Source organism: Cannabis sativa, chromosome 7, assembly GCF_029168945.1.
Source record: "Cannabis sativa cultivar Pink pepper isolate KNU-18-1 chromosome 7, ASM2916894v1, whole genome shotgun sequence".
Lineage (NCBI taxonomy): Eukaryota > Viridiplantae > Streptophyta > Magnoliopsida > Rosales > Cannabaceae > Cannabis > Cannabis sativa.
The window spans coordinates 5,972,675-5,984,724 of record NC_083607.1 but is presented as its reverse complement, the minus strand read 5'-3'; the positions used below and the strand labels follow the sequence as shown (position 1 = coordinate 5,984,724).

The 12,050-nt window shown below is 32.9% G+C and overlaps 1 protein-coding gene across 1 annotated transcript; it reads left to right on the top strand.

Moving 5' to 3' along the window:
- The first annotated feature begins 7,029 nt into the window (after positions 1-7,029).
- On the top strand, positions 7,030-7,947 carry LOC115696305 (uncharacterized). Its single transcript, XM_030623212.1, has 2 exons — positions 7,030-7,193; positions 7,377-7,947. Exons 1-2 carry the CDS (start codon positions 7,030-7,032, stop codon positions 7,945-7,947), a joined length of 735 nt encoding a protein of 244 aa, XP_030479072.1.
- The last annotated feature ends 4,103 nt before the right edge of the window (positions 7,948-12,050 follow it).

The following is a 12,050-nucleotide window of genomic DNA, read 5'->3' as shown; positions in this document are numbered from 1 at the left end:
TTGAAGATATGGCGACATTATCTTTACGGTGAAAAGTGTGAGAATTATGTTGATCATAAAAGTCTCAAATACTTTTTCACCCAAAAAGATTTGAATATGAGGCAGAGAATGGAGCTGGTTAAGGACTACGATTGTGAAATTTTGTGTCACCCCGGGAAAGCCAATGTTGTAGCCGATGCTCTAAGCAGAAAAGGTCCCGGCGAATTTGTACCACAGTTATGATAGCCCCTCAACTAGCCTCGGAAATGGTTAGTGCAGGGATTGAGTTCATGGTCGGGAAATTATATAATGTAACACTCCAATCTGATCTGTTGGAGAGAATCAGAAAGGCACAACTGGAAGATCCCGAGCTAGTTAAAGTTCAAGACGAAGTATTGGCTGGTCGGCCTAGAGGCTTTTCAGTCTCGAGCGGTGGGATGTTGTTATATAAAGCTCGAGTTTGTGTTCCTAGTGTTGATGAGCTTAAGAAAGAGATACTTGATGAAGCTCACACCACGCCTTATTCATTGCATCCGGGAACCACCAAAATGTATCAGGATTTGAAACCCTACTTCTGGTGGTATGGGATGAAAAGAGATGTGGTGGACTATGTGTCCAAGTGTTTAACTCCGCTGCCAGATTAAGGCTGAACATCAGAGGCCGGCAGGATTATTGCAACCTTTAGTCCTTCCAGAATGGAAGTGGGAGGACATTGCAATGGACTTTGTAACTGGTTTGCCTAGAACTACGGGGATGTATGATTCAGTATGGGTCATCGTGAACAGATTCACAAAGTCGGCTCACTTTCTACCAGTGAAAGTTACCTATTCAGTGGATCAGTATGCTGAATTGTATGTGAAGGAGATAGTTCGTCTCCATGGAGCCCCTAAATCTATTGTATCAGATAGGGATCCAAAGTTCACATCGAAGTTTTGGGTGAGTCTTTAGAAGGCTATGGGTACCAAGTTAAAGTTTAGTACAACCTTTCACCCTCAGACTGATGGTCAGTCAGAAAGAACTATCCAGATTTTGGAAAACTTATTGCAAGCCTGTGCTATGAACTTTGAGGGTTTTTAGAGTAAGTACTTGCCTTTAATTGAATTCTCCTACAACAATAGCTACCAGAGTACAATAGGGATGGCTCCCTATGAAATGTTATATGGTAGAAAATGTCGTTCTCCTATTCATTGGGACGAGACAGGAGAAAGGAAGTACTTGGGTCCAGAGTTAGTGCAGAGGACCAATGAAGCTATTGATAAGATCAAGGCTCCGATGCTTGCTGCTCAAAGCAGGCAGAAAAGTTATGCTGATCCGAAGCGTAGAGATGTTACATTTCAGGCAGGAGAACATGTTTTCCTGCGGGTTTCACCAATGAAGGGTATTAGACGCTTCGGGAAGAAGGGTAAGTTAAGCCCTAGGTTCATTGGGCCATTTCAGATACTCGAGAAGGTCGGACAGGTAGCATATCGGCTAGCAGCGTTATTGGTTGTTCATAACGTATTTCACATATCTATGTTGAGGAAATACGTATCAGACCCGACCATGTCTTGAGTTATGAAGCCCTTGAACTGCAACTAGATTTATTCTATGAGGAGCAACCTGTACAGATTTTGGATAAAAAGGAAAAAGTTCTTCGGAATAAGACTATTGGACTGGTTAAAGTACTCTGGAGGAATAGAAAGGTGGAAGAAGCCACCTGAGAATCGGAGTCGGATATAAGGACTCAACATCCAGAGCTATTCAAGTTAGATTTCGGGGACGAAATCCTTTTAACGGGGGGATAATTGTAATGACCGCTCTAATAATTTGGATTAGTAAAGGCAATTAGCACTAATTTTTATTATTTTATTATTATTTGTGAATTTATTTAATTGTGGACCCCAATATTTAGAAATAAATATTAGAGTTATAATTTCTCAATTCCGGAGATTTTATTAAACTCTAGGGGTATTATTTAGTTTATATGTGGAATATAATATTTTTGTAATTTTTGTTCGGCGACAACGAAAAATGCGATGGATGGCTAGATTGATCACATGGGTAAGTTTAGAACCTTATTTCATAGTGGGAAATATTTTAGAGAAAATATTTTATCGGGATTGAGCGGGGTTATGGAATTGACCATTTTACCCCTAGCTTTAGAATTCACCATGTTTTAACCTTAAGGGCTTTTTAGTCTTTTCTTATTTGATGAGGGGTAGGTGGCTGCCCTTAGTAATGACACCTTGCAAGTTGATTTTCAGCAAAGGATTAGTTAAAAATCCTTTTGTCTCATTTGAAGAAAAATCAAGAAAAAGAAAAAAATTGGAATTTTAGTTTTCTCTTGAACCTCTCTCTCTCTTGCTTTCGGCTGGGACAAACCAAGGGGGTTTGCTGTTGATTTTTGAGTTTCAGCAAGGAATCCAAAGGGAAAAATCAAACTAAGGTAAGTTTCAATGAAACCCTTCTTAGTTTCAAGCTTTTTAGTTAGGTTCAAATGGTGATTTTGAAATTGATGGGCTGTTAGGTTTAGTTAGGTTTAGGGTTCGAATTTTAGAGTCCTTTTAGGTTGATTTTAACTCCTTGCAGCTGATTTTAATTGGTGTTAATGGTTCTATGCAATTTTGAGCTTTGAATTCAAAGCTTTGGGCTTTAATGGCAACTTGGGTTTTGATGGCTTGTTCTGTGAATTACTGGTTGAAAATTATTGTTTATGCCCTAATTAGGTACTCTGGAAGGTTTCATTGCATTTGGTGGAAGATTGGGCATTGAATGAAAGGTTTTGGGAAACCTGGTGCAAACCGGCTAGCCGTTTTGCAGGGCCATAAAAACTGGCCATTGTTTGCGGTGGTTCCCCGGGCCTTTCATTTTCTCAATTTTTGCCATTTCGATGCCTCGGTTGGGTGTTTCCCCATTTCCAGAGTTAGAATAACCCATTAAGAGTATAGCAGAACCTAGGGTTTTGGTTTTGGGTTTCCCGGGATTAGGGTTTTGAATCATGTAACTTACCCGGTTTCAAAATGTGATTAGGGCATCCATCTAGCACGAGATTTCCGTTCAGGTCGGCCAGCACGTTTGAATTTGAAAAACAGGTAAGAACTGAATATAACGTGTGATATAAATATCTGGGTGTATGTATATGTATGATATATATATGCATGCTGTGTGTATCCTTGTTTGTGTTTGGGTGATATCATAGCGACACAGCCATTGTGTCGGTTCAGCAGTACAGGCATCGTACTGGTTAAGAGTGTTATTCACCCTGGAAAGTATGTTTTGGTACTATCATAGCGACACAACCATTGTGTCGGTTCAGCAGTACAGGCATCGTACTGGTTAAGAGTGATATCATGGCCAATCATACTTTTGGATGCTATTGATGCTATCATAGCGGCACAAACATAGTGCCGGTTCTACAGCACGATTATAGTGCTAGTAGGAGTGATATCATGGTCGCAGCATGCGATTAGAACGTTCTTGCTCATCTGTTAAGCCCTATAGATAGGTGTATGGGCGCCTATTTACAGGTCGGAATTTATGTGATATGTTATATGCATTTCTTACTGAGTCTGTCGACTCACAGTTTCTACTTTCATGTGTAGGTAAAGGAAAGGCGAAGGCTGAACAGGAGTGAACCTGAGCTCGGGTGAGATTGTACATGTCAAAGCAGCGCGACTTGGAGTGTTCGGTCTCGGGACATCTGGGGATTAGTATTTTGGTAGTCGCTGTGCGACCTGTAATAAATGTATATTTTGAAAAGTTAATTTTACAAAGTTTAAAATCGGGATCCCGGCACTTGTAAATATTTTTTAAATTACAAAGTTTAGTATCTAATGCAAAAGTTTTAATTTGACACGTTTTTCGAGAAATTTCTTTGATTAGCAAAGATTGCACAATATTTGAAAAAGCACTGTAGCGTGCCTTAACATTAGGGCGTTACAAAATATATTTAAAAAATAATAATGCTACACACTTACTATGGACACTTAACTCGAGCCGGTAATAATAAAATTATAAAGAATAAGGGTAGCAGGCATATAGCTGGACATATGAAAGAAATAATATAAAAAACAAGAAATATGATAGCTTCCAAATAATATTATAACAAAGCAATGCTCTCCAAATTTATCTTAATATCATTCTTCTCTTGAAGCCTCTCATCAATCTCATAGCACTCCATGATAGATTCAACAAAATATATGTGTTTATGTATATTTAGATTCAACAAAATATATGTGTTTATGTATATTTATTTTGAGCAAATCAGTAAACATATATTTTCAACAAATTAACCCGATAAACTCAAGATCCACACATATATATATAGCTAAGTATTCAAATACAATTGTAAAATCTAAACTTAAAACAAAATCAAATGGACAATTCATGCTCAACTAATAAAGCTATATATATACTGTTATGATTACATCAACCCAAATATTCTTACTTGCTATAACCGAATTATAAAAATTAAAAAGTATAATTTGAGATATATAGACTAAAATCATCCAAATAAACAAATAAATTAGTTACACATAGAATTATAAATGATACTTTTTTTCGAGTGTGTTTGAAGCTTATGTGAAATTTTTTGGATCTCTTCACTACTATTTTTTATCTCTATTTTTTTTTTTTATAAATATATATGTATATAGAAAATTTATATTAAAAAAATAAAAAAATATACGTACATATATTTTATTGTTGTTAATTAAATTCAAAATAGTATAGTAATAGAGAAAATTTAGAAATTAGAGCTTTTATTATGAATTTTTATTTATTTAAAATAATTAACTTTAATAAAAAAAAATTAGAAAAAATGAGAACGTATAAGATTAGGTATATATATTTTATTGGTTTTAATTAAATTCAAAATAGGATAGTAAATTTATGGTTTAAATAATATCACATGAGAACAATATATAATATTGTATATATATAAATAATATCAGTTCAAATATCAAATATCAGTTTAAATTTTTATTTTATTATTTTATTATATATATATAATATTTTATTATTTTATTAAATATAAATAAAAAGTCACACCCATGAATTTCTCATAAACCAAGAATTTAGTTATATAGGCACACTTTATATAGAATATATATATATATATATCTTTATATATTAAAAGTGTCTATCTAACGACATTTCTTGGTTTAACAGAATATACTTAAAAATAAAAAGAATATTCTGTTAAATTTAACGTTTGATCTCCCGTTAATAAATAAACCCAATAATTAAACCCAAAAAATTAAACAATCTTTTAAATATTAATAATCTTTTTTTAAATTAAAAAAATCACCTTAACCATATATCTCTCTAACAAACCTATCTTGGGAGAATATTAATAATTTTTTTATTTATTTTTTAAAAAAATCTTTATTTTTTTTATTCCGATGCATAATGTGATGTTATTCTTTTTAATTGCTTTATTAATTTCTTTTCTATTCTAATGTGAATAAATTTTTGGCAATAGAGTCATCAAATGTAGTCCAAGTGTTGCACTCCATAATCTATATATCTATCTATAATATAGGTCAATACTCTTTTTTTTAACCTATTGATTATACACGTATAATTATTAATTTTAATTGATGATAAAATTTAACTTTTCTATTTTTCTATTATATAAGGATAACTATTTTTTTTATTGTTATTATTTTTTTCACTATGATGTTTGTAGATATTTTTTTTGACTAAATAATTATTAAATATTAAATAGATTAATTAAAAATATCTAAATCATATACTATTTAAATTTAAATTTGATTAGATTTAATTATGTATCTACTTTCTCATTATTTGTAATTGTTCTAAATCTGATCGTGCAAACTCATATATTAAACACAATACTCCACCTTGAAACCGTTCTCTGTTTTTTTTTCTTTCTTATTGGTTGGTGTTAATTCGGCCCGATGATTCAAGTGTCATGGTTTAGCAGAAATACCACTTCTATCTTTGTGTGATTGCAGATATATCACTTCTGTCATTGACCCACTTTTTAGCTTTATAAATGCAGATGTTCATATAATATTAACACTTTACAGAATATTTATAGATATAAACTTACATTACAATGCCCTGTTAAAAATAAAACTAAATAGAATAATCTACTACTCCAATAATAAATTTATTTACAATTTTATAATTACACTAATATTATTTTTAATACATTATTAAATGATATTTCAAATATAAATATTTAATTTTTTCAAACAAAAAATTTGAAATCTTTAAAAATAAAATATATTCAAAATCTTAAAAAGACTAAAATTTTAAATAAAACTATTAATACGTGGCTCGGCACGTACATTCACCTAGTATATAACAAAAGTATCAATTTTCTTTGTATTTTGATGGAAGATGTATCTTAACTAGGGTATTTTTAAAAGGAATTAAAAATATACTTTTTTCACAATTTACCATATTTAAAATTAATTATAAAAATACTGATAAAAGTTTGTTATAACTTTTTTATTTAATCTGTAAATATTATTTACAAAATTTGCTTATATGGTTATAAATTTATAAATTTTAGTTATGAATTTGTAAACTTAATTTACCACAATTAAAATTTGTAAATTTTTGTTATCAAAAAAATAAACATCACAATTACTATTTTATTTCTTATATTTTTTGTAATTTTAATCATATTTTGGATTTTTAGTATTTTTTTAATTCAAGTAAAATGTGCCTTTGAACCTTGGATCCCTGGTCATAATACTTTCCTCCCAACAAGATACATTGGTTCTTCAAACAATGTTGTAGCTAATTTCATTACGGAGAACAGGTAGTGGAATGTTCCCATGTTGCAAGAGGTTTTTTGTCTGATTGATGTTGAGAAGATCCTCACTATACCATTGAGCTACTTCAGCCCCAATGATAAACTTATCTGGCATCATCACAACTCTAGTATTTATACGGTACAAAGTGGCTATCATTTTGCGACCTCTCTTGAAGATGAAGACCTTGGCTCTAGCTCCTCGACATCCCAGTCATGGTGGAAATTCTTTTGGTCCCTACAAATCCCACAAAAAGTCAAAATCTTTGCTTGGCGAGTCATTCATGACGCTTTACCAGTGGCTATTTCACTTGTTCGAAGGAAGATCATTACCGATTCGACTTGTTCCATCTGTAGACAAGCTTGGGAATCAACGGGACATGCTCTTTTTAGTTGTAAATATGCCAAGGCTGTTTGGAGAGCTCAAAACTTTACGTTCAATTGGAACGTATGTACATCGATGCGTAGTGGTGATTACTTGTTACATCTTTGAACCACATACACAAAATTGGAGATGGAACAAATTTTTTGTACAATGTGGGCCATTTGGACGGAACGAAACAAAGTGGTTCATGGTTTAAAAGCACAAATAGCTCAGAATTTAGCCACCTTTGCCTCTGTTTGGATTCAGAATTATCGAGTTGCTCAACATCAGCACCCTGCTTCGACTACTTCTGCACCAGCACCGTGCAAATCCTGCTCTATCTCAACTGTGGTCTCCTCCAGCTCCAGGCGGCCTTAAACTGAATGTAGATGCGACTGTCAATTCCTCAATGAATACAATTGGTGTGGGGGCTGTTATTAGAGATTCTAATGGACACGTTGTGGCTGCTATATCAATGCCAATTGTAGGTAACTTCAAATTCCATGAAATGGAAGCCAAAGCACTCTTCCACAGTCTCAATTGGGCTATTCAACAACAGATACCGGTTATACAAGTTGAGATAGATGCACTCATGGTGACAAATGCATTGACAGCTCCTTTCAATCCAAATTCCTCTTTTTCAAATTTAATGGTTGATGTTATTAGTCTTTTATCCTTTTTCCCTAATGTACATGTTTCACATGTTAAACGTTTTGCAAATGAAGCGGCTCATGGTCTTGCTAAGTTTGCATTAGGGGTGGATGAGACTTGTTCTATGTTGGAGGCTATTCCTTCACCTATTTACTCTGTTATTGTAAACGAATCATTGTTTGTTTAATAATAACAAGTATTATCTCAAAAAAAAAAGTATTTTGATAATTCCCTTAAAGCCGCAAAAGTACATGAATATCAACCAATTATATAATTTTTTTATTTTCCTCAAAAAAATATATCTTTTATTTATTTAAAAAATAGATAAGTGTTAGTAAGAAAAAAGACTAATTAAGATTTTTGGCCTCTAAATTTGACATGTACCAAATTATGTTGATTTAAGGATTTTTGTCAAATTTTAATATGGAAAATCTAATATGAATTAAAGTTTAATGAACATAATTTGGTACATGTGAAACTTTGAAAGACATAGCAATTATCAAAGTCTGGAGATTAGTACATGACAATCACTGAATTAGTAAAATTGTATACCCAAAAAATTTTAAGGGTATAATTTTGTACATGTGTTTAGGAAAAAAAATCTTAATTTCCCAAATAATTAAATAAATAAATAAGGGTAATATAGTAACTAAAGGTGGAGAGAAGAACATTCTCTCACCACATGGCAAAGGTGTTGGTTTGGGCTGTAAAAATGTTATTGTTCCCCAAGAAAATTCAAACTATGGCCTTCAGAATCAAAAGATGCTCCAGATTTGAACGTGGGTTGTTCGATTCCTCGAGATATTCGAAACTTTCGATCGCACGGCTGACAATGCCTGTATTATAAACAATAGATGGCTTAGTATGACGACACGTGTCCAAACACCTTCTCGTGTGTCGTGGGATTTAAATGTGGTGGGTGTCACTCGTGTCAGGACTCAGGAGTGGGCTCTCACCACACGTGGGGCCCAATAAGAATTTAGAATTATTATGATTGGGCGAGAACACTGTGGCCCAATACCTCGGCCTACTTTGAAAAGGGCCATAACTGAACCAGCTCAGTTTCTAACAGTTACTTTGAAAAGGGCTATGGGATGTCTGCCTACTTGTGTTAAGTTGCAGCAGAGACATATCCCTGTAAATGCAATCTGTCCAGTCTGTAATGAGGAGTATGAAACAATTTTTCATGTCCTTGTCACTTGTCCCATAGCCTTATCGTGCTGGAATAGATCTCGGGTGGATGTGGGAAATGTTGCTGATGGTGATATGGACTTTTACAACTGGTTTTTGCTGGCTGTTAACCGTGGGAGAGATGCTGAATTGGAAGAGTTGGCAATGGTAGCTTGGGCAATATGGAAGGCTCGCAATGAAGTTGTATGGCAGCAAAAGAGTTCTACTGCAGCAAGTATAGTAGCATCTGCAAGATCAAACCTTGATCAATATAAATTTGCTCAAGACAGAAGAGGTTTCTCTCTCTCTCATCTGGTGGTAGATGGGAATAAATCTGAGCAATGGTCTAAACCCAATGGAAATCAGATTAAGGTAAATGTTGATGGTGCTTTGTTTGCTCAAGAAGGACGCTTTGGTTTGGGTTGTTTAGCCAGAGACAGCAATGGTCGATTGATTGAAGCCTATACTTTGGGAAAGATGGGACGGGTTGATCCTGAAATGGCGGAAATCATTGGTATCAAGGAGGCGTTAAGTTGGATTGACAAACATCATTGGCAAAATGTTGTTCTGGAATCTGATAGTTTATTGTGTGTTCAAGCTATAAAGAGCAACATTCCTATGTTGTCTCAATTCGGTTTACTTGTAATTGATGTGCGTCAATTGTTATTGTCTTTAAATTTTGTGGAAATTTGTTTTGTTAAACGATCTGCAAACAAAGCAGCTCACTGTCTTGCCAGGAGCTCTTGTTTCTCTTCAGGTCGTGCACTTCAGTTTGAGGATTGTTCATCTGAAGTGCGCTCAGTTGTTTTGAATGATTGCCATTCTTAATAAAAGGTTACTACTTTTATTCAAAAAAAAAGATAGAAGAAAATTATTCCTCAATAAAAACAAAAAGTAATACTACTAAAACCAAGGAAAAGGAAAAAAAAATCCTAAATTAAATATCACTGAGTTAGTTATATATATCAAGAGTGAAGATCAAAATTAGGTATAAGTAATCTAAAATTAAATTCCTTAATGGTTATCGATGAGTGAATAAGTTGTGTTATAATAAAATAAAATAGTAGCTACCAAAAAAGAGTAAATAAGGTTTGTATAATAAAGTAAAGAATAGTTGCCAAAAAAGAGTGAATAAGTTGTGTAATAAAATAAAATAAAATAATAGCTACCGCAAAAGTGGTATGTAAATATATATAGTTTTACTTTTATCAGTGTAAGAAAAATATATAAAAGAGTAATTTGCGGCATAAATACCTAAGTTTTATGCCGAGTAGCAGATAAGTACTTAAGTCGTATTTTTGGCGGTAAAAATACTTTCCGTCAGTATTGTGGCACTTCCATAGGTACCTAACCGTTATGTGCCAAATTAGTGTCCACGTGTCACTATGTGATTAGTCCAAATCATTTAATTTTTATTTTTTTATTTGTAAATCAATTTCAAATATTAAATATAAAACAAAAAATAGTTTAAAATCAAAATAAAATAATAAATAAATAATATTCATATTTTAATTAAAATAAAATAAAAAAAATCATTAATTAGAACCTAAAAACTAAAACTCTAACTAAAAAACTCTAAAAAAATTGAAATGTGCATCCTCTTCGTTCTCTTCTTCTCCTTGTTCTTCTTCTTCCAGTTGAAATTCATACATTTGAAAAAAATTCATGCAACCCATATTCATACACATTTATAAGAGTAACACTATTCATCATCATCACCTTCCTCATATTATTTAGTTGCAACAAAAGAAAAAGCAGCAAAAAGACACAAACACAAGAGCAATTAGAGACCCACTCACTCAAAATCAACTTTTTCAATTGGATCTGGTTCAATCAACAATCGTCACCGGTAACCCCTAACAAAACGACGAAGTTTCAGCGATCATGATGATGCCACCAGTATTGCGAGCATCTGAGAACCCCAATGTTGGTTCTCCCTCGCGTTCTTCACTCTCTCCATCTCTTTCTCGACTTCTCTCTTCTCGGAGCTGAATGGAGATGCTCCGACTTTCTGTGACCAAAACAAACATCATCACGAGGTTCGCAACCCTTGAAAACCCTAAGATCTGGATCTCCTTCACTCTATCTCCCTCCTCGGAGTGTCCCTCTCTCTGCTTCTCTTTGCTTGATGCCGGACGGAGCATCTCAAGTGTTTTTTGTATTTATTTTTCTGGGTTTTGTTATAGAACTATTGTTGTTCTTGTCATTTTAATTTTGCTGTTATAGAAATTGATGAGTGATAAAGTATTTCATTGTGTTTGATGTTGTAACAAGCTTAAAAGGCAAGGATAAATTTGGGGAAAGAACACTCTAGGGAGGGATTATGGAAGATGATTGATGATGACATTATTAGAGTTGGGGGTTGGAAATTATGGTTCTGAAGTTAAAATGGTTATTAATAATTATGTTTAATTTTATTTTTTATACATCTAAATGACTATTAATAATTTTTTTTTTTTGAAAGTACTATTAATAATTTTTTTAATTTTAAAATGATTGTAAAAAGTTTATATAGATTTTTAAATAAAAAAATAAAAAAATAAAGGGATTGTATTTATTTTTTTGATTATTTTTTATATTTTTAAAATTATTTTTAAACATTTAAATAAATATTTAAATCATAAATAAAAAATTTAATGATATAGACGAATGAATGAGTGACACGTGCATACTGATTTGGCACATAACGGTTAGATACCTACGGAAGTTCCACACTACTGACGGAAGGTATTTTTACCGCCAAAAATACGACTTAGGTACTTATTTGTTACTCAGCATAAAACTTAGGTATTTATGCCGCAAATTACTCTATATAAAAATAAGTATTTGTGTGATATGAATTGTATAACTCGACAAAAGCAGAGAGACTAATTGTTTATATTTTATCTTAATTTCATTTAAAAGTGGCGTTGGTGAGTGACCGGCGGGATAAATTGAAAAGGGAAATTTGTTAAAATATACTTAAAAATTTAGATTATTATTTTAATATACCACCTTTAAATAAATACTTTAAATATTCTCCAAACACCCTAAAACCCCAAAATTACCGTTACAATTCAAAAACTTTCTTCTCCCACTCTCTCTGTCTAACTTCCCCCCCCCCCCCCCCCTCTCTCTGTT

Coding starts and splice junctions, on each gene's coding strand:
- LOC115696305 (XM_030623212.1), top strand. CDS start 7,030: ATGACGCTTTACCAGTGGCTATTTCACTTGTTCGAAGGAAGATCATTA. Junction 7,194..7,376: donor ACTTTACGTTCAATTGGAAC/GTATGTACATCG, acceptor GTTTGGATTCAG/AATTATCGAGTTGCTCAACA.